The sequence below is a fragment of the Syngnathus leptorhynchus genome, chromosome 5 (genome assembly GCF_054491065.1).
Source record: "Syngnathus leptorhynchus isolate UIUO chromosome 5, UIUO_Slep, whole genome shotgun sequence".
In the NCBI taxonomy this organism is placed as follows: domain Eukaryota; kingdom Metazoa; phylum Chordata; class Actinopteri; order Syngnathiformes; family Syngnathidae; genus Syngnathus; species Syngnathus leptorhynchus.
This window is the reverse complement of record NC_141199.1, coordinates 14481429-14503983: the sequence shown is the minus strand read 5'-3', so window position 1 is coordinate 14503983 and position 22555 is coordinate 14481429. Positions and strand designations below refer to the sequence as shown.

At 42.0% G+C, this 22555-nt stretch overlaps 3 protein-coding genes across 4 annotated transcripts; 2 read left to right on the top strand and 1 right to left on the bottom strand.

Moving 5' to 3' along the window:
- Positions 1 to 1635: 1635 nt before the first annotated feature.
- primpol (primase and polymerase (DNA-directed)) lies at positions 1636 to 5884 on the top strand. 2 transcript variants are annotated; one of them, XM_085911833.1, is made up of 13 exons: positions 1636 to 2002; positions 2087 to 2181; positions 2341 to 2479; positions 2593 to 2740; positions 2816 to 2870; positions 2948 to 3060; positions 3134 to 3296; positions 3421 to 3518; positions 3613 to 3699; positions 4058 to 4166; positions 4247 to 4323; positions 4410 to 4456; positions 4734 to 5884. In XM_085911833.1, exons 1-13 carry the CDS (start codon positions 1829 to 1831, stop codon positions 4950 to 4952), a joined length of 1524 nt encoding a protein of 507 aa, XP_085767959.1. In that variant the 5' UTR covers positions 1636 to 1828; the 3' UTR covers positions 4953 to 5884. The 2 variants fall into 2 exon arrangements, with proteins under 2 accessions (XP_085767959.1, XP_085767958.1); XM_085911832.1 differs by having other exon boundaries at positions 2945 to 3060.
- Positions 4977 to 14058, bottom strand: acsl1a (acyl-CoA synthetase long chain family member 1a). Its single transcript, XM_085911831.1, has 21 exons — positions 13937 to 14058; positions 10323 to 10529; positions 10115 to 10229; positions 9981 to 10045; positions 9809 to 9910; positions 9630 to 9729; positions 9386 to 9561; positions 9200 to 9232; positions 9074 to 9125; positions 8915 to 8988; positions 8551 to 8628; positions 7886 to 8020; positions 7646 to 7780; positions 7144 to 7239; positions 7009 to 7081; positions 6842 to 6930; positions 6622 to 6738; positions 6410 to 6553; positions 6233 to 6334; positions 6072 to 6143; positions 4977 to 5681 (listed from the first exon to the last, which is right to left on the bottom strand). Exons 2-21 carry the CDS (start codon positions 10515 to 10517, stop codon positions 5541 to 5543), a joined length of 2094 nt encoding a protein of 697 aa, XP_085767957.1. The 5' UTR covers positions 10518 to 10529; positions 13937 to 14058; the 3' UTR covers positions 4977 to 5540.
- Positions 14059 to 17183: 3125 nt separating this feature from the next.
- helt (helt bHLH transcription factor) lies at positions 17184 to 18972 on the top strand. The gene is made up of 4 exons (XM_085911834.1): positions 17184 to 17396; positions 17774 to 17878; positions 17972 to 18068; positions 18458 to 18972. The coding sequence occupies exons 1-4, from the start codon at positions 17184 to 17186 to the stop codon at positions 18970 to 18972; spliced, it is 930 nt and encodes a 309-aa protein (XP_085767960.1).
- The last annotated feature ends 3583 nt before the right edge of the window (positions 18973 to 22555 follow it).

Below are 22555 nucleotides of genomic sequence, written 5' to 3'. Positions count from 1 at the left end.
CCACACCCAAACAACCCCCCACTTTCTGATTGGCTGTTGATCTGTGACGTCACTCGGACACTCTATTAGGTACACCGCCATTTTCAGGTGTACCTAATCACAGGCCACTTTATTAGGGAAAAATCATGGTCAAAGCTTAAATGAAAGTGAAAAGTGCCACACCCGCCCTCACCCCCACTTTCTGATTGGCTGTTTGATCTGTGACGTCACTCGGACACTCTATTAGGTACACCGTCATTTTCAGGTGTTCCTAATAACAGGCCACTTTATTAGGGAAAAATCATGGTCAAAGTTTAAATGAAAGTGAAAAGTGCCACACCCAAACAACCCCCCACTTTCTGATTGGCTGTTGATCTGTGACGTCACTCGGACATTCCATTAGGTACACCGCCATTTTCAGGTGTACCTAATCACAGGCCACTTTATTAGGGAAAAATCATGGTCAAAGTTTAAATGAAAGTGAAAAGTGCCACACCCAAACAACCCCCCACTTTCTGATTGGCTGTTGATCTGTGACGTCACTCGGACATTCCATTAGGTACACCGCCATTTTCAGGTGTACCTAATCACAGGCCACTTTATTAGGGAAAAATCATGGTCAAAGTTTAAATGAAAGTGAAAAGTGCCACACCCAAACAACCCCCCACTTTCTGATTGGCTGTTGATCTGTGACGTCACTCGGACACTCTATTAGGTACACCGCCATTTTCAGGTGTTCCTAATAACAGGCCACTTTATTAGGGAAAAATCATGGTCAGTTTAAATGAAAGTGAAAAGTGCCACACCCAAACAACCCCCCACTTTCTGATTGGCTGTTGATCTGTGACGTCACTCGGACATTCCATTAGGTACACCGCCATTTTCAGGTGTACCTAATCACAGGCCACTTTATTAGGGAAAAATCATGGTCAAAGTTTAAATGAAAGTGAAAAGTGCCACACCCAAACAACCCCCCACTTTCTGATTGGCTGTTGATCTGTGACGTCACTCGGACACTCTATTAGGTACACCGCCATTTTCAGGTGTTCCTAATAACAGGCCACTTTATTAGGGAAAAATCATGGTCAAAGTTTAAATGAAAGTGAAAAGTGCCACACCCAAACAACCCCCCACTTTCTGATTGGCTGTTTGGTCTGTGACGTCACTCGGACACTCTATTAGGTACACCGCCATTTTCAGGTTCATTATGCCGACATTGATGTTTTAATATTGTATTTGTTGGATTGTAGTTGATGGTTTATACCAAATGTGTTTGTGTTTAAATAAAAGGTTGAAAAAAAATCTGTTGTGAAGACATTTGTTATTTTGGGGGACACCAACTCATATAACAACGTCAAACACATACATATTGTCTTATTAAGCAGTTAACCAAATGTCAGATTTTTATGTTTTAATTGGCAAATATAAAAACAAGGAATAAAACACCAGACAAGTTTAAGATAAATGTTTATTAAAATAAATTATGTCATTTTTCTTCTTTGTTTTGTTTTACGGCGAGGTGGCACCAGCTTCAATGCGCATCACCGACACCTACTGGTTAAAGTCATATGAACTGGAAAAAAAACCCGAAAGTGATTCGTTCACTCTCGTTCACTGAAAAGATTCGTTCTTTTGAACAAATCGTTCATTCACGAGCCAACACTCGCGCCAAAGTCTGAAACAAAAATGACTGGTGTTTGTTGACATTTCTTCGACGTTAACATTTTCTTCCCCTTTGCGCTCGAAAACTCACGTCACACCGTAAAAAAAGTGTCAAGATTTCGGTTTATCGGTTAAAGTCTAAGAAGTGTTGCTTGTCACCCAAAGCGACACTTGGACAACAGCGAGGATGAAAAAATGGGGCGAGCGTCTCAAGAAGGTAGAGCAGCTGGCCGAGACCTTCCATCATAATCCAGTGATTCCGCGCTACAAGCCTCGACTTTGGCCTTGCCAGCCTTCCTCCATATGGAAACTGTTCCATCGCCAAAGTGTGGCCATTGCTTTTGCTCAAAGCTGCAAGGAGGTACAGTTTAGAATCATCCCTGTTGTTCTCCAGCAAACATTCTATCTTGTCTTTTAAAATTGTTATTCTTGATTTGCTCCCCAGCCTGTGCATGTCTTTGCATTGGAAAAAGAGAAGGCTCCCCGGGGTCAAAGGATATTCCTGGTGACCACTTACGGTGAACTGTGGCACTACTACAGGTAAAGATGTGTTTTCTCTCCACTGCATGTACACAACACGTGTACCTCAAATATGGACATACTGTTTTATTTATTATCATTTATAAATTGTATGACGTATGGGCTATTTGTACTGTGAGACATGGTCAATTCTTTTATTTTTTTACATTTCCTGCGCAGGACCTACACACAATCCTTGATGCACTGCTACGAAGTGATCCCAGAGGGCGCTGTTTGCAAACTGTACTTTGACTTGGAGTTCCACAAGCCTTCAAACAGAGAGGTCGATGGCAAAAAGATGGTAGCCATGTTGATCCAGGTTGACTAGTTTTGAACATATTTTCATTTATTATTTATCTTATATGCAAAAGCGTGCACTACTAATTTTTAAAATTTTAGATATAAATAGTGTGTGTTTTTCATTGTTGACAGTATGTTTGTGAAAAGCTGAAGGACATTTATGGGGTCGAATGTTGCGCATCAAACATCCTCAATCTGGATTCCAGCACAGATGATAAATTCAGTCGACATCTCATCTTCAATCTCCCAAATGCCGTTTTCAAGGACAACATTCATGTCGGTACGTTTGTCGCAGTACACTAGTCACGGGCTGGATGCAATATACCACACAAAGTCATGTTATTGTTGCTTTTAGGTGCCTTCGTTCATGCCATACTTCAACCTGTGTTGGATGAATGCAATGTGGATGGGTTTGTATGAAATTATTTACGTAGGTCCTTGAGTTTTTTTTTTTTTAGAAACCACTACACTACTTTATTTCTAGCAGCGAGCTGACAAGTGAAAGTACGCAGACCAAAAGACTGAAAACTGACAAAACTGACCTCAGCTTCCTTCACGTGAAAAACAAAGATGGCCACCATGCTAACTTTGTCGATCTCGGTAAGATGCACAAAATTGTGCCTGTTTGCCTAGGTACCCTCACGTGTGACTTTCTTTCAACGACACTCAACAGGGGTCTACACCAAGAACAGAAATTTCCGTCTTTACAAGTCATCCAAGGTCGGGAAGAACGCTGCCTTCTCCTTAGCGGACGACAACAAGTTCATCTCCAAAGCCACCAAGGGCATTTCTGCAGAGGAAAGTGTGTTCTTGGCGTCTTTAGTGTGCAATGTGAGGTATGTTGAAATGAAAGCAACTTAAACTTTAAACTTAACAAGTTCATTTTAAAATGTGTCAAGTGAACTTTGAATGAGTTTGTGCAGAAAATCAACTTTCCCAACACTGCTGTTATGCAATCAGCTTCACAGGCCAGAGAATTCTAACGTGGGAAGTCACAGACACCCGAGCATGTCAGACCACGAGGCTTCACAGTCAGACAGATTTACCATGTGACCCAAGTAAGACCACAGGAGTCAAGCTATATCGTCACACCATTTTTGTTTTACTCACTCCAAGCGGTTCACTTGTTTTTTTTTGGGGTTTTTTTTACAGGCTCACTCTCAGGCTACCTAATGTCACCTCACAGAGAAGTGGACGACTTCGTTTTGACGGTGGTTAGGAGGGACAACATACAAGGAAGTAAGTGTTGTGGTAGGAAAGACAATTAAACATTTTAATTTCCCAATTTTTTTTTTCCTGAAGTGTGCGCAGCAGGGATTCTTTCATGTACCACAAGAGGGAGCTCTCATCATGTGTTTACTCAAAACATTCAGAATTACTGCTTGCGTTGTCTCAATTAATTAGAAAATTTAGGAATAATTCATTTTAGTAGTTTAACAGGTGACACTTATGAATTCATTATACACAACGTGACCTACTGAAAGATTTTAATTTTTATGATTGAAAACCCGAAATTAACCATCTGGTGAAAATAGGATATAAAAATAGGCCTTGTAAAACAAAAACCAATATTTTTTTTCTCCCTATGCTTTCACAGGCATCAGACGGTGGCACTACTTTGCAGCCGAGCAGCTTCTGGTCTACGACATTGCCAAGTACCGTTGGTGTGACAACGTGGGCCGCTTTCACAAAAGCAACAACATCATGTACGTGAAGTCGATAACATCCACGATAACCGCCCACCCGTGGGCCGCCGCTTTGATTTGAGTCCGTTCATTGTTTGCAGGATTGTGGTGGATCTCAAAGAGGAGGTTTGGTACCAGAAGTGTCACGATCCCGAGTGCAGGAACTTTAGATCCTCAAGTAGGTTCTTTTATGCGTCAATCACAAATAATGTGTAGATATACAGTAGTAATTTAGTTCAGAGCAATTACATCTTTTGGTTACAGGTTACCCACTGCCACAGGAGATCTGCATCAGTTACATCATGATGCTGGTTGGTATATCTGTGACTTTTGCAAGATGTGATTTTGATTGATAGATTTTTAACGCAATATCGCATCTAAACGTGTTTGATTGTATGAAACATATTGCTGAAAGAAGAATTTTTACTTGACTTTCCCTTTATTTCTTTACATTCTATTAAGTTGTTACTACTTAGATCAAATATGATCAAGGGTTTATATTTCTGATTGTTTTGAGTTGACACAGAATGAATGAAACTTCTATGTCGTTTTTCATCATTCAGATTTTGTTCTGTTTTCCCCTGACAGGACGACGAGGATCAGGGCTACGTAATGGACGATGCAGGCAACATTGAAGCCACACAGGCACCGAAACAAGCGACTGAGTATCAGGAACCGGCCGACACGTGGGGAGGAGGTGCTGAGGACGACCGGGAATTCTCGGATTGCCTCAACGACTTTGAGCTGACAAGCAGCGAAATCTCAGATGAGCTGCTGCTCAACTGCGTGCAAGGTTTCCATTCATAGAGAATGACGTTAATCCACGGCAACTTACTTTTGCGTTTTATTGAACTTTGCAATAGTTCACAACTCAAGCATAAACCTGCAAAAAATATATATATATTTTATACATTATTTTACAAGCACAATATGATTTGAATTGGCAGGTCTCAATTCCAAATATCATAAGTCACCTTTAAAACGAGTAGTGTGACAAAGACAGGATTAAAATTGTTGCTATTCTGTGCCCCCAAATGAAACAACCATCAAAACAAACTGAACCGGTTGAGAAATGGGGGAAAGCAAATATATTCAAACAATAAGTGAAGATCCTTCTTTGTTAGGTACAATTCAAATATTATTTACCTGTAACGACTTCATTAAATATCCACTCGCATGCCAAAAAAACTTTAAAACCTCCAGTTTACACTTCTGCAAGACTTATACTAGGATAAATAAAACCACTCACTTGATTTGGTGCCCTGTTGAGGAAAGCTTAGACTCCCCCCAAAAAAACAGTACACTACTGAGCTCCAAAAAAAACCCCAAAAAGATCTCTGGCTTGTCACTGGGAAACATATTCCCATTCAGGTGTAACCTTCCAGTCCAATCACTTTAGACCTTAAGGCCTGCATAAAGTTGATCTATCTGCTCTCTGAAGTGATTCCGAATATCTGCTCTTTTAGCCTTAAGCGTTGGTGTCAGCAGGCCGTTTTGCACAGAGAACATCTCCGAATGTAATGCAATGTCTTTCACCTGAGGGAGAAGATTATATTTTAGGCTTGGATTTATAACAAGATGTTGGACTCATTTCTTTCACTAAACATGGCGGAGGGGCACGTAAAGTTACACTGAAATCTATGTACGGTTTGAAATCTGCCTCTGTGTTAAATCTCAAATTAAATTAACTTTTTTTTTTTTTTTACAAATTAAATTTTACAGACCCACCATCTATTCAACATCAATAAATTAGGATTATACAAGAAACAAGGATTTTGAATATATATTAATTATATAGGTCAGAATTGGCCTGATCCTGCTTGATGAATTTGTTTAATAGTTCATATTTGAAAGATGAACTGCAGGATTAAATGTCTTTTCCATATTCTAACTCAAGATGAAACCTATTGACAATTACAAATTTACCTGTTCAAAAGACTTGAGTCCAGCTTCTTTGCCCAGCCTCTGAATGTCCTCCAAAATGGCATTCTTAACATCCTGCCATAAAAAATTATGAAGGAATGTTTTGGGGAATTTTGTTGGCAAAATAAAAGTTGGCTGGAATTCTGTTGTCAAAATAAACTCACGTTGTTCTCGCACAACTCCAAGTAGGAGCCATGAATGCCTCGTTTCTTGATCCAAATGGGTAAAAAGTCAGGATCGGGCACCACGATCGCCACCAAGCATGCCTTTCCACGCAGATCGACGAGTCAACACACACACGTCGCGTTCGGGATGTTGCGCAAGACCGACGAAGCACTCGCCTGTAAGCTGTCACCGTGCACGAATATCTGCGCCACCGGGTCGCTGCGGTTGTAAATGTTCTCGATTTTCTCCGGGGCGATGTATTCTCCTTGAGCCAGCTTGAAGATGTGCTTCTTCCTGTCGATGATCTTCAGAGTGCCGTTCTGCCAAAGATGGGAGTCGGACGCTATGAAAGGGAACCGATCCTCTTTTCGCATTTCAGATTCCTTACCGGAAGCCATTTGCCAATGTCCCCCGTGTGCAGCCATCCGTCTTTGTCGATGGCCTCCGTCGTTTTCTCGGGGTCTCCCAGGTATCCCAGGAAGACATTTGGTCCTTTGACACAAACCTGACGAAACAGAGCAGGACTCCATTTGTATTCGACTTCTAAAAATGATGCTAGGAAAGAATGAGAAGTATTTGGAAATTCAACAAACATGTCGATTGCTAACCTCTCCTTCGTTGTTGGCTGCAAAGTAATTCATGTCTTCCACATCGACAAATTTGATGGCGTTGCAGGGCAGAGGAGGCCCGACGTGACCTATAAAAAAATGATACACGCTTCAATGATTTGCTTCCAGAACCGATTGGAATTATTTTGTCAAGTGCTATTGTTTACCAGCTGTCCAGTCACCAGGCATGGACATGGAGCATCCTGCTGTGCATTCTGTCTGACCGTAGCCTTCGTAAAACTGATAAAACAGAACGCGCTTAGTGTCGCAGGCAAAAAAAAAAAAATGGTGCTGCGTCTCACCTGACATCCCAGCGCAACTCTTAGGAAAGTGAGCACTGGGGGCGACACGGGCGCCGCTCCTGTAAGCATCAGCCTCACGCGTCCACCCAAGCTCGCCTGCCCGAGGAAGTAAAAAGAAGAAACACGACTGAAACCATGTTGACGACATACTCGAGCCAGGCTGAAAATGTGGTTGCAGTCCATCACAGGTTCCATGTTTGTGGTTGTTTTTTTTTTCCAGTTAATGTTAACACTTGCTTATCTGGTGTAATTCTACTGTTGACCGCTAGAAGGCAGCACACTTTGAAAATGAATTTGAAAGAGCAACAAAACAAGTATTGTATTTCAGTACAGAAACCAATGGCTGTAGTTTAGTTTTATTTTGTGACACAAGTTTGTGAGATTAGAAAAAAAACGATTTGAGAGAATATATTTGTATTGCTTTTTTCTCTCAGCATATTGTGTTTGTAATAATAACACCAATAATAACAATTCCATGGAATTACTGTATTTGACCATTTACCTGTACTTTTTTGAAGATAAGCTTATCCCAGATACTGTCCCTCCTGACCACACCGCTATTCAACTCCGAAAGCTTCCTTTGGAATGCCAAATCAAGCATCCATCTTTTTAGCCGCGTGTTGGCTTGGCTAAATATCTGCAGAGGGCAACACAGTTTTGCGTAAGAGCTTTGACTGCAAGTGTCCAGTCATAAAAAAAAAAAAAAAAAGAAAAGATGAGAGAATTGCGATTGCGGAATGACCTTATCAAACATGCGGTTTAGGAGACGTGGCACCACAGGGAAGAACGTCGGCCGCAGTTCTTTCAGGTCGTCCATCAAGAGTCGAATGTCACCTTGGAAAAATCCGATACGAGCGCCTTGGATGAGGATGACGCCCTGGTGGAGCAAGTTTCAACCATTTCATGTTCCATCCAGGCAGCTACTTTTGCATAATGGGCTTTGATTAAATATAATTTAAAAAAGCAGTAAACAACAATTGTGAAGATTCTTGGCTCGTAGTATGCACTGGCGGAACAAATACTTTTCCCATGGTTGAGCCAAGAATATTTCAGGGAGTCTGTAAAACATTTTATTTTCAACAAATCCCCCAAATTCTTCAAATGTGGGGACAAAATCTCCCAGAAAAAAACCCCAAACATCCATAAGTCAATTATATGGTCTAAGCATATTTTCATGGGGGCCACTGCCCCCTAGTGGGCCACCCCCTTGCTCCGCCACCGTTAGTGTGAACTTCAGAAGTTCCAACACATATGATGAAAAGCTCAAAAATCCAAACCAGAGAATATTAGTGTTCAACACAAGCGAATTGCTGTGGACCTGCTGACATCCAGCCTCTTACGAGACCTTGAAAGCAACTTGAAATTTTGTTTTGGTGAAATAAAAAAAAAAAACCATCAATGGCATACCTGAACAACTCTCTCAAACATATGAGCTAAAGGTAGATAGGATATGAGAACATCACGGCAGCTCAGCATGCAGTGCACCTGTGAAAGACACACACAAAACACATGCACACGTCGTGGTTAGTGAAAGGGCCATACCTGCACAACTCTCTCTAACATATGGGCCAAAGGGAGGAAGGAGATGTGCACATCTTTGGAACCAGCCTGCATTTTGCCCTAATGCCATTTATACAAAAGAGTAAAAATGAAGGGAGGGGGGGGGGACATTTCTTATAGATCGGGCACACATGGAGGTGAAGGAAACCAGATCCCATCTTGTTCCCATTTGTAGCTTTCCACCCTCCTCATAGCAATCAAACACATTTACCTCAGTTATTTTAAGAAAAGCTGCAGTGTTTGCGATGACATTTTGATGGGTGAGAATTGCACCCTTTGGGTTTCCTGACAAAATATAGAGAAAATATCAATATTAAATAAAAAAAAATAAAAAAAAGAAGTTAATGTTAGAATGCTTGTCCTTAGTTACCTGTAGTTCCGGATGTGAAGCAGATAAGCGCAAGGTCCTCTGGTTTCGGTGGCTGTAATCATGTTACACAGGATAAAAACCAAAAGAATCATTTTGTAGATTTTTTACTTTTGTGCTTCTACTCACAATGGGGTCATGGTGGTAAGTTTTACCCAAGTCCTGCAAAAAAAAAAAAAAAAAAAACATACACAGAGTACAATGTTAACAACTCTAAAAATTCACATTTGACCAGTTCATTAAAAAAAAAGCAAATTGTAAACAAATTAATATCCAAATGACACATTATGTACAAAAAGAGGCTAATATTCAAACCTCAAGGTCCTTCAGGCTCATAATCTCGACTCCGAACGTTTGTCCTCGGGCCACCAGCTCGGCATCAAACGGCTCTATCAGCACAATCGTCTTCACCGTTCGCTTTTTTTCATTGAAACAGTCGAGGATCATCCGAGCTTTTTCGGGCACGTCGCAGATCACCGTGCTGATGGTGGCTGGAGAGCGTGCGGCAAAAAAACCACCGTCGTCATCACTCCGAGTCGAACGGCGATATCCAATGTACCTTTATCGATGATGAAGCCGATAGCCTCTGCGCCCAGCGTGTCGTACAGCGGGACGGCTACGAGGGAGTACGTGTAACAAGCCAGCTCGGAAATGGTCCACTAAAAGACATGATCACAAAAATATAATGTTTTGCCTTTTGCTAACCAAAGCAAAAAAAAAAAACAAGACTCGTATTACCTCTGGTCTGTTCTGTGCAAAGATCCCAATAAATTTGTCTCCCGACTGAGAGTGACCCTTGTGAAGCAAGGCGGAGCCCACGTTCTCGGCCCGGTCTGCCACCTGCGCCGCCCCAAAACAAAGTTCTCTCATTGCTGTCGGCTGGGACTGATTCAGAAGACGGTCAGCTCACCTCTCTGTACGACTGCCACTCGTACGGCTGGTTTGGTTTTCTCGCTCCTAAACACGGTCCGTTATCTAGTAGAAGAAGCAGCGCTTAGCTTCGCGGAGCGGTGCCGATCTCGTTGAGCTGATGAGATAACTCACTTGAGACTCGAAGCCCTCGTAGAAAGCCCTCGTATATGGTCTTTGTGTCGCTGTAGTAGTACGCCATGTGTTCGTCGCTGTTGTTGAGCACCGACCTTCTTGCGTTTTTTTCACTCTGATGGAAAAAAAACAAAAAAAAAACACACAACCGTTGCCAAACAGACATCTAATTTTGACACCTCTATTGTGATTAGCGGCGGCAACATACCTGCATGTTTACCGACTGCATGGTGAGGTCGCATGGCGGCTGGAGGGCTCGCGGTCGGGTGCAGAGCCAGTAGGTGGTTAAGGTGGCCACGGCGCCCATGCCTAGCAGGGTGTTGGTGGGAAGTCCACGTACGTACTGGCGCAGGTCGTCCAGCTCTGGAAGCCGCAACTGTCTCAGGACTTCCTGAGCCTGCATGGCTGTTTTGTGCTACGGTTACAGATAGCAAAGATCAACTACTGTTATAAAATGTAATTTGATGTTATCTGAACTGACAAAATGTGCTTTTCTTCAAAACATAAGGACATTTCCAAATAGGCCAAACTTTTCAATGCTAACAAATGTATACACTTTGTTTCAGATGCTAACATTGTTCCATCAGATGCTAACATGCTAACAAACAACAGCCACAGTCGAAACAATTGACTTCTCACCTACATCTATAATTAAGCGTCAAAATTGTGACCAATGAAACCATCGCATGCTGGGAGAAGGTGATTTGATCATTTTTGTTGTTGTGATAATTCTTCCACTCGGACCACAATCAGAAATTAATTCGCAAATAATGTCCATTAGTCACCACTTAACTAAATGTTCTATTTCGGCCAATCCGTAGACAAAAATCACAATGACAAGAGTCACGTCACAGCTACAAGTGCTAATTGTAGCACCAAAATCAAATAGCCCATACTCACAGTTCTTAGTGACTGAGAAGTGGAAACTCTTTGCAGAAGTGCACTGGTTTCTATGAGGAAGGACTCGATGACTTCTAATAGACCTCTGAGGTTCTCACACTATGAATAGCACAAAATACGCCCCTCAGTCCCCTCCCAAACAGAAACACACACACACACGCGACCAACGTCACTGCCCAACCTTCCAAAGAGCGGCAGAAGATGGATTTCTTTTTCTTTCTAGACAGCCGGCGTGGCGTATATTTCACAAGAGTAACAAAGCTGATGGGTGGGTGCGCCGGAGGGCATCTGCCATAAAAACGGTGCCCAAAAATTTGGTGACAAAGAAAAGCAGCGAGTCATTTCTCTCTCACACTTTGGCTGAATTCCAAAGTGTACAAATCCAGCAAGCTAAATAGCAAAAGCGCTCAGTACTGTGTATTGGGTTAACATTTCAAAAATGAACTCATCAAATGCTTACACGCTAGCAGTTATGCTAACGCTAATGTCCTGTGCGAGCTGGACAGTCGATCGGTGGTAAATGTTGAAGGATAAATTACATTTGTAAACTGCATCCACGTGGACATTTTTTTTTTTTTAAAATACATATCATTAGATAGTTCAAAGAATTTTAGTTGAAGGTCAGTGTGACTGTGTCCTGACTGGTCATACTTGGCTGAGCGTTATTGGAGGCAAAAGGTACTTTGCCATCCGCCAACACCTCCACTCTCCATACTTGGCCCGGGAGGATGGCGAACCAATGACAGATCGTTTTGCGGGTCACCCCATACCCCTCCTTCCCCCACGCCACCCTCACCCACACATGCTAGAGTAGAAAGTGGGAGAGAGGGCAAAGCGGATCAGCGGGGTCATCGGAAACAACGCAACATCAAGACGGGCTTCAGCCGGTGTGCAAATACGCATCTCAAACACAGACAGGAAGTTTCAACAACATGCACACGCACACACACGTCACGGGTCTGTTTGCCTTCATCGTGCAACTTGCGATGTAAACGGGCTTGATTCGAGTCGGATCGTCACGCTACGAGTTGATTAGAAATATCATAAGTCATGTGTCGTATGACTTAGTATCATATCAAGTGGTATCGCCGTGACAGTCCTCACCAGCTCACGCTTGTGGGTCTTGACCTCCTATGAAATTGTACACCTCCAGTCACATGGTTTAGAGAGAAAAGAAGAGCTCGCACTTGGCAAACGCGCCGGAGGGGGAGGACAAGATTTGTTAACTGGGCCAAAGGGCGTGCACTCGTCATTTGCTACCAACACAGCATCAGTGCGTATGACCTGTGGAGGTCAACGGAGACAACTCTGGCGTCACATTGCAGCGGAAAATGCCTCAAAACCGCTTGAAGCGTTCCTGGAAATGTTTCGATGAGTGTAACTTGAGAGTCTGGGATATAAATATCAAGATTACACAAGCCTTGTCGAAATGTATCAGAGAGTATGGAGAAAATATTATTTTAGTCATTATGAAAAAGAAAATACACTACTAAGGCAATTCTTGGATTTCCCAGTCTTTAATTTTCCAGGTCATTTAATTATAAAATTGTACACCTTTTTTCCCCCCCCTCTCAATTACAATCAAACCCTGCAAGGCCCTTTTTGTTATAAAATTTTGACTTTCAAAGTCTTTCAGTCTCAAAGATGTGCAACTGCTTTGGAGGTTTCGTTTTTTTGTTTTTTTCCCTCACTGTTGCTCTTATACTCCTTTGTACACACAAGAAACGTCATCTGGAAATATCCCTGTCCACATTAATCCACTTCAAACATTCACAAGCCATGCAAATGACGGCCGAAACAGGCGTAAACACGCAGAATGAACAAACTCCCGACAGAAAAACAAAGTCGGCATTCAAAACAAGAACCGAATCACTTATGTGTACTGGTAACCAAGTCAAGTTTACGCGGTTTTATTTAATAGTGTGAATAAAGGGCAACAAAAATGGCCCTATAGTGTAAAACTGCTTGAGGCAGGCAGCATGACTTCTTTCTCCATGCAGCCACCACTCTTCAGTAACACATTGTCACATGATTGCTTTAAATTTGATTTAGGCTACTTTTCTGATTCTTTCTGTCGCTACGCTAACCCACCGTGCAGCTACATCGACCTGTGATGAGAACATGTGCAGATGACCACTTGAGAAACAATCACAAATTATCCTTCTCTTTTACTTTGATTTTAGGCGATATCTGCAATACCACAGAAAGAGGATTCTATTTTCTTAACTATGTTACGCTCTCACAATGCAGTTGTGCTTTGCATGCAGCCATTCATTTGGATACAACAGACAGAATGAAAGGAGGAGAGTCAGTTAGCATTAAGAATGATGAGCTGATCAATTTGGAGAATCAAGGTATTCTCCACAATGATTGCAGTCTTACTGATTTCTGCCACGTCACCTCAAAGAACTCTTTAGATCTTACTTTAGCATTTCCATCACAGGTGACCCTGCCCACCTGACCTGCTGCCCTCTATCGGGCACATCTGGACCAGAACAAACAAGACTCAAGACAGCTTTTTAACATTGCACTGAATGAATGCTAAATTTGCTTTGCACGTTCAACATCTTTGACTCCATTACGACCATGTTCTTCCACGTTTACCAAAGGGTGGAAGGTTTTAGTTCAAATTCTGCAGGCATCTAACGGTTCCTTCACGAGATAAAATTCCAGACGGTGTTTAATGAGCCGTAACACAGACGGCGCCACCAGAGCTTTTACCAAAAACAAACAGAACACCATTTCATGTGAAGAAAGAAAAAATAAAAAGAAATGAAAACAGACTTTTAACCATCTCATTGAGAATTGTAAGCTTAAACAGCGTGAAAGCAGGAACATGCATTAAACTTTCGGTACAAATGTCAACGCGTACTTCGGCAAAACAAGTTATGAACCGAGTTATATGTGAAATATCGCACTTACCGTGAGAAATGTTTGTAAACAGTTGTGCAAATGCAGTTGTAAGTGCCACTTCCGTAAGAGGACAAAACGTGGTTGAAATAACGCAATTGAAAATAGGCCAATCAGAAGATGGGTTACTTCACGGGTTTCCGCAAAAGGTAAGAGGAGAGCTGCTATTGGTTCACTTGTTGATCTCGTCATCTGGCGTCCCTCTTCATTAGGGACGCCTTCATTATCTGATCAACGTTTAATTCATAAGTTTGGATCAACTTTGAATTTTTTTTTAATAAAGCACATTTTTTTTGTATTTTTGTGCAATATTAACTTTATTTTAATGAATTATTAAACTTTGATAACATTGTTTCTTTAGTCTTTGTAATTTGTATTAATTTCAATGAGAGTAAAAATAGCGTTGTTTTTTTTGTACATTTGACTGTACTGTATTCATCATGAATGAGTTGTGAGGCATGTAAAGTGCTTTACTTCTTGTTTATGCTGTGCTCAAAGGGGGCTGTGTGAAGTGGCTGTCTTTAGGCTGTAGGTGGCGCACTAAGCTAAATTATGGAGTGTGAGCGTGCATGTGAAGGGAGGGGGGAGGTGGCTTAGGGGTCACCACGGGTCACGGATCAGCGCCAGACAACACACAGACACACTGCTCTGTTAGTCTGTCACACATCAGCCTGCATGAGGATTTACAATGAAATTTGCCTGTAAGCGTTTTCATCCTGTATGAATGTGATAACAAATGAACTAATTCAACATATTGTGCAATCATTTTCGTGTCTTCAATATACAAAGTACAGACAAGATGCTGCTTTATATAATTAAGCAATAAAAGTTTGAGTATGGTGCAAATGGTAGAAAAAGTGTTGTTTTGTACGAAAAATATTTCCCCGGGCTTGCGTGTACAACATTCATATTTAATATAAAGTCTGCTTTGTTTCATAGTTCAGACATCATCATCCGCAATTGCACGCTTAAAACTGTGGGGTCGAAAATAACCTAAGTTTGGTCAAAAATTGGACCGACCCGTGTCAATTTGATCCAACCTTCTGAGTTGCTTTGTACAAAACAACTCAATTTTTATACCTGGAGGAAGTTGGGTCAATTTGACACGTTATTTTGCACAAAACAAGCCCAAAATGACCCAACTTTAATTTTTTTAACCCAGCAGTTTGAAGAGTGCATCATTAGTGTGGACAGGAGTGTTGTATTTTGACTAGAACATATAGCAAAGGAAAAATAATTATTTTTTTGCTATACAACTAAGTAATGCTTTTGTCATATGCAGTTTTGCTTTTCATTCAATTTTACAGTCTGAGAAATTATTTCATGCATTTTTTGAAAAATTAGGTCTATGGTGCATTGCTATACGACAAAAACATTCAAATAGTTTCAAATTAATCTCATTTGCCAGTTACATTGTAAGAATTAAATATACATATATAGATTATTATTTATTTCTAAATGATTTCAATTGAAAATGATGGACAAACATTCTACATGGACTAATTCTGATTGTATGACAATATGGTAGTCCCAAAGTTCCAAGTTGTCCTTGAAATCAAATATAGTCAGGGGAAATGACTATATACAAATATTTGTATACTAATTCACTACATCTTTGTCAAAGTGTTGCAGTGACAACGCCACACATTAACTTTACAGTGCGTTATTTTTGCGGAGCTCAAAGCGAGCAAGCAGTTGTGCGTCACACACACGAGTGCAACAAGTGCACATTTAAAAGTACAAATACATAAAGAGAAAGGGGAAAAAAGTGTTTTAAACAAGTGCACAATCAAGTAATTGGATTTTATGCCCTCTTTGCGCTCGCTCGCGCCTTTCTCTCCATGGTGCTCCCCGAAAAGAAGCTCTCTCCAAAACTCTTCTGATGTCTGCTGAGGCTTTTCTTTCACAACCTCCCCATGCTCTTTTTCCAATCTTTTTTTATTTTAATTCTTTGACATCGCTCGCAGGATCAAATATAGGCAAGCCGCTCGGCGGGTGAATTTTTTTTTTTTTTTTTTTTGCATGAAAAGCTCCGTGAAAAGGCGAGACTGCATGCGAGCCGCCTTGTTTTGGCGCATGAGAGCCGTCCGGGTGCACGCACACAATAAACCTGTTGTTAACCTTACTGCTTCAGATATGTTTGAAGCAAACAGCCAATTGTTGTACGAAATGTATTCAAGTATAAAATAATGCCTTTTGTTTGGAGAGGGGAAAACTTTGAGGGCCTTCAGCAGCAGCCTTTGTGCACTTTGCGCTTTGGCGTCCCCGCGTTGGCGCATTCCCCGGGCGCCTTGAAACGCGATTGTTTCCCGCTTTCTAATGACATTTACCGGATCAAAACACGCTGTTAATTCGATCAGAAGGCCTCACCCCTCGCAACAATAGCAGTATAATTTCTCCCAAAGTTTGTTAAGTTGACCGAAATTAGGCAAATGAATAGGGGTCTCCAGGCTATCCATCTCGCAGGTGACGGCGGATAATGCGCGCTCGCACCAGCTGCATTCTTCTTTATTTCTCCCTTTCTTCGCAGAGCATTATTAAAATTTAGGCCAATGAAACTATTCATGGCACTGAATAGACATTTTCTTATAGGATAATAGGATACAAATTGAGCCCCCTCCAAAAAGGGGTCTCCAGTGGCGGCTCCTCGCGTGCGCCTTGACGCGGACCACGCTCGTGTGCCAGCAGGCCCCCGCAAGGCACGCATGCATGCACCTGCCCTCGTCGTGACAGAAAGAAAAGAACAAGCATACAAATAAAAGAAGAACGTCCCAAAAACAAAACTAAAAAGAAAAAATACAAAGCACGAGAGTAAATCGTGTGACGCTAAGGGGGTGCCCAAAAAAAGGTTTCTCCTAAACTTGGCGGAACAGCCTATTAAAAGCTTACTTAATTAATCTAATGGCAGTGAGGGAGTGTGTGTGCGATGTGTGTATGTGTGTGTTTGAAAGCCACGAAAGACGACTAAACAGGGCGTCGTGTGAGGAAAAAAACTTTTCTTTCTTTTTTTCTTTCTGTTTGGTTGTTTTTGGCCGCGCGCTCTTGTGCGCCAAAAGCCACTCGCTCGCGCCCTTTTCCGCGTCATTATACCATACAAATATATGATCCCACGACCAATCACGTGGTTTTCAAGCAGCCACGTGGGTTAACAAAGCCAGGTTAGCCCCCCTGACAACCCACCTCTTCGCTTCATTTTTTTTTCTCCACCCCCCCTAAACTGTTTCTGATCCTATACGGACATTTAGCGCGGCGTGCACGCATGGTCCCCAGTTTAATCCCTGCGTGGAATAATTTACATTTTGGCGTGAATCCCCCCTGGATGAGCCCCTTTATAAGGGGTTGCCTTGTTTTCCACTGCTTACATTTCGTTTTACTTTCCACGGCATCGCGTCTCTCTGCAAATTGCAACTTTTTGGAAGACTTGAGGGAAACGATTTTCTCCTTTATGGCATCCAGAATGAAGGAACGAAAGGTATAAGCACGCAGGTCACGTTTGTCTTTTTATTTTTATCTTAAGTTGTAGCCTAAAAGAACTTTTTTTGTATTTCTTAAACTTTGTCTCCACGTATTTATGCGCATTCAACACCATTACGTCATTATATGACAACACGCGCTTATATGTTTACAGATTTAATGACTATATTCCGATACAGTATCTTAAAATTGGCTAAATGTACTTCATTAAATGTCTCACTAGAGTATATTTGGGTTTTAATGGTGCAATTGAGGCAGAAAAGCTGCAAGAAGCTGTGCGTAACGCTGCCTGGCGCGCATTGGTGCGCTGCGCTGCGCACTCTGCTTAGAAAAAGTTCCGCTTTCACTAAAGATGATGCTCTTGTCTGTTTGCAGAGAACGCCAATTTCTCACAAAGTGATCGAGAAACGAAGACGAGATCGTATCAATCGCTGCTTGAATGAGCTGGGAAAAACTGTACCGATGGCGCTGGCCAAGCAGGTATTGAAATCTTTACACGTGATCACATCGTGGTGTAAATTGATATTGTGGTTACAATATACGCATTTTCTGTCAATTCCTTCCCACTAAAAGAACTCCGGGAAGCTGGAGAAGGCTGAAATATTGGAGATGACAGTTCAGTATTTGAGAGCTCTCCACTCTGCAGATTTTCCAAGAGGCAGAGAAAAGGGTGAGTATATACGTTTGATATTCAAAATGAGAAAAAAAAAATATATTTTTTTTTAATGTTTGTGTGCATGGACACAAAAAAATTTTATTTCAATGAAGAGTTTATTATTGTGGCTGCATATTTTGCAGTGGCTCCATACTGAGAACAACTTTTAACTAGAAACAATACATACTCTCTAAAAATCCCATTTTTAAGATAAAAATTTCTTTCTGTATTGGCTCAACAAAAAAAAAAAAACGTAGGACAATGGCAATAAATGTGAAGTCAAAAGTGTAAATGAAACGTCAGAGTGAGATTTGTCTTTTAAATTTGGGGCTTCTACGGTATAGGTCCACTTCTACAAATCAGAATATCAAATATGATTTTTTTTTTTTTGTGCTTCGCTTCAGGCGAGTTACTGACCGAGTTCGCCAACTACTTCCACTACGGTTACCACGAGTGCATGAAGAACCTAGTCCACTATCTGACCACGGAAGACCGAGCCGAGACCAAAGACATCAAGTACGCGCGCATCCTTGCCTTCCTGCAGTCCAAATCGCGCGCAATCACCGAGCCCGTGTTCGGTGCCGCCGGGCCCGAGGCGTCGGACTACCTGGGTCACCAGCTGCACTCGTCTCCGGAGCATCAGAGCTTGCACAGCCCCACAGAAATGTACCAACAGCACCACCACCACCATCAGCAGCAGCAGCAACAGCAGAGCCCGCCGCGACACTTGGCCTGGCACGGCTCGGCCCGCGGCCCGGCCATCTCATACCCACCCGCTGTGGCTTTGAGCGCAGCGCACGCGCAGCAGCACGGTGGATACTTATCACCAGTGCAAGGACTCGAACATCACTACTTCAACTTGCTTGGCCACGCGCACCACAACACCTTCACTCTGCACAGTGCGCAACACGCCATGTAACATAAATTGTTGTCGTTTTATTTATATTCATGGAGAGGATGAGATGGAACTTGTATATGATGTAATTAAATGTTTCATAAAAACATACACAGCTATTTTTGCATTTTTATACATATTATGAGATAGCTTGATAGATCATGTAAATCGGGGAGAAGCTTGAGCGCATTTTCAAACGGCCTTTTGCGCCGTAGTGGGTGTGAACACAACTGATTTGTTTTTGACCGCCTTCCACCAGCATCAGACGTGACCCTGTATGAAGCCTCCTCCTCTCCCACCATATCCATGGCTAGAAAGATATTTAATAATAAATAATCATGATGACAATAGTGATTGACATTCATGACAAAACAAAATTCTGCAATAATTCAAGATTATATGCAAACTATTGTCATACTATGAAATAAATAAATATTGGGAAATAACAATAACTTGATATGGGTTAAACCCATATTGGGCTATTTAAAAAAAATAACCCAATGCGAGTTGGGTTTAAAATAACCAAATATTTTGAAAATATGTCATAAATAACACTATATGGGTTCAAAATTTTTAAAATAAGAAATTCTTTCTAACCCTTATTGGATTATTTTGCCCTCTTCAGTATTCATTGTATAAACAGATCATAGTTTTAAACACCAACCACTCCAAATACACTCATAAAAGAATCCAGTGAAGTCTCTAAATGAGTTGGTACAGAACTGTCCTAAAAGGAGAAATAACACATTTCTTCTTAACTCTTTTAACAAAGTTGTATGTGTTCAAAAGGGGGATCTTAAACAGCTAAAAGAACCCGCGTCATTGTGAACGAAGACTGAAAGGCAAACAATCACGCTTCATCCTTGAGTGATTGCAAAGAAACGTCATCAACACCATGAAATCAAAGTTTCTCTCTTAAGAAAACCAAACGAAAATACTTTTTCTTATACGCCCTCCCGTTTTTTTTTGTTTTTTTTTTCAAGACATGAAACAATCCACATCTCCCTATGTGGCATCTCAAGACACATTCAACATCAATAAAAGACATAAAAAGAGATCATTGTGTACACAAGCTGATATGTGTACACAAGAATGATTTCAGGGTGGCTGGCTCAGTAATGGATGCATGTGAATAAAACGGCATCATTCGCCTGGATGCTTGAATAAAACACGTTAAGCGGCATTAAGCAGGCCCCCCTTAACCCGAAAAGAAGACAGTGGCCGTGCATGCGGATGAATGGTGACCGCTAACACAAAGTAAAGCCGGCAGGGGGACACGAAAAAAGCCTCACACGCATGAATAATAATAATATGAACACGGCTAAAAAGAAATTGCATTTATTGTCATGTAAACCGAGCCGCTGTCTTTGGTGTTAATACTACAAACGGTTCGAGTCGTTTAACTTTCTCTTTGACGGGATTTTTTTTTAAAAGTACAGTGGTATCTCGATGAACCAATTTCAGCGGCTTGTCGCTATGTCAAATGGATATTTCTCATTCAAACCAATTCACATGCTGCTAATGAGCTTCTGTCAGTTTTTTTTATCAAGATATTTGGGTTTCAGATCAAAAGATAACTTTTATTCCATGTGTCATATTACTCATCTGTTCCAATACTTTTGCTCACTTTCAAACTGTGGAACTAAATAAAAGGTGCCCTGACTTATTTACCACATTTAGATGTAACTACCATGAAATACAGAAAGAAACCAAAAATCTGACCGTGCCGTCCCAATACTTTTGGCAGAGGGCCATATATGAAATCCCATAGAACTCGTATCCAGTGTAGTGCTTGACGTGGCCCCAGTGAACATTCCCCCAGTACAATGATGTTTTTGTTTGGACGTACGCAAGCTGCGAGAAGACCAACAGTTAATCGGAGTGCGGCATCGGCATGGCATTGGCGCACCTCACAATCTGATCTGAGGCTTAACACGGGGGAGCAAAAAGGGGTGGGTTGGGGGTTGAGAGGAGGAAGGGGGGCGGGGGGGGGGTAGAGGATAGAAATCATTCCCACACTAGATAGCCCTATCTATCACACCTCCCCCGCCCAAGACCCCCCCCATCGAATGCCCCCCCTCCTGGGCTATTAATGCCAAAACTTGGCAGGCACATGAGCAACAGTTTTCCCATCAGGAGAAGAGAAGCCATCCTTGGCACCGTGTTCACTAGAAGTGAATGAGTGAGGCTTGTCACCTCACTGTATGTTGACAAAAAAACATTACAACTGGACCAAGTAGAGCATTTTAAAAAATATAAATAAATAAAAAATATATACGCCAGGAGTCCACATTACTCTACATCACCTATTTTGGCAAGCGCTCGGCAATCCCATCGCCATCCCATCAGATTATGCAAATTGCTCCCAGTTGCCCCCGATTCAACACTACCTCTATTTAGGAGCAACATATCGGAGGCAGAAGTGAATGGGGCGCTGTTTTACAGGAGTGTGTGTGTATTGGGGGGGGGGGGGTCAACGGCATCTTCTGGTATCAATGAAAACATGTTGAATACTGTACCAAATGTCCCACTGTGGACTCACGTCTCTGTCACGCCCTCGCATTTATTTCTCTTTCTTGTTTGTATGGGAACAAGAGATGCGATTCCAAACGGCCCTTGCCAAATGTTTTAAGCTGCGCACCCCCCTACGGCATCCCTACAAAGCTGGCACCCCCAATACACACACACACACACACACACACACACACACACACACACACACACACACACACACACACACACTTCTTCAAAAAAAAGTCAAAATGTTTTGTTTGAATGTTGGGAGGGGAGAAAAATGTTTATTTATAGCGTTACTATGTTTCTAAATTTGAGAGCACTAGAATTTTGTTTTTGTAGTTTTCACTTGTGTTTATTACTGTACGTAAGGGAAGTTCTGTTTACGTCGACTCCCTTTTAAAAAAATAACATCACGCTTGAGTGGCGGGAAGAGCATATGAAATGTGACAGCGTCAATCAGGAGAGAGCAACTTGAAAGTCTTTCGTGCATTGAATGGCCGTGGGTATTATTTGTGTGATGCCACCTGACATATTCCAAGCAGTGACCGAGTGGGCCAAAGTGAAAATAAAACCCCGGGGTCCTAATATGCTCCCCGTGCGCTTGGCTGGACTTACCAGAGGCCAAAAGTGCCACGGCCGCCTCTTTTGTGCGACCGGTTGACGGCTGCTCTGGCGTATTTATCCGCGTCCAGAGGGCGCCCCCGGGGTCTTACCGGGTCGCCCCCTGAGGTCACCCAGTGAGTAAGCGGTATGGAGGGGAAGACAAGTAAGATTGGCAGTCAAGTGACTGAATGAACCCCGGTGAAAGATGCAGCTTATAAATGTTTCTGTGTGACTGATGCTAGTGTGACGCTTTGATTGAGGGGGTGGATTCCAAACCATCAATGAACGGAAGCAAAAAAAAAAAAAAGAGCTGTTACTGAGCAGCAGAAAATTTGAAAAAATTAAAAAATACATGAAAGGTCAAGTGTTTTGGGGTGGTGGAAGATGGAGGGGGGGGGGTGGTCAAAGCCCCCCCCGCTGACCTTAGTTGCGGGCCTCTCAGCGGGGAGCCCGTGTCGGACATGACAGCGTGTTGCAACACACGCGG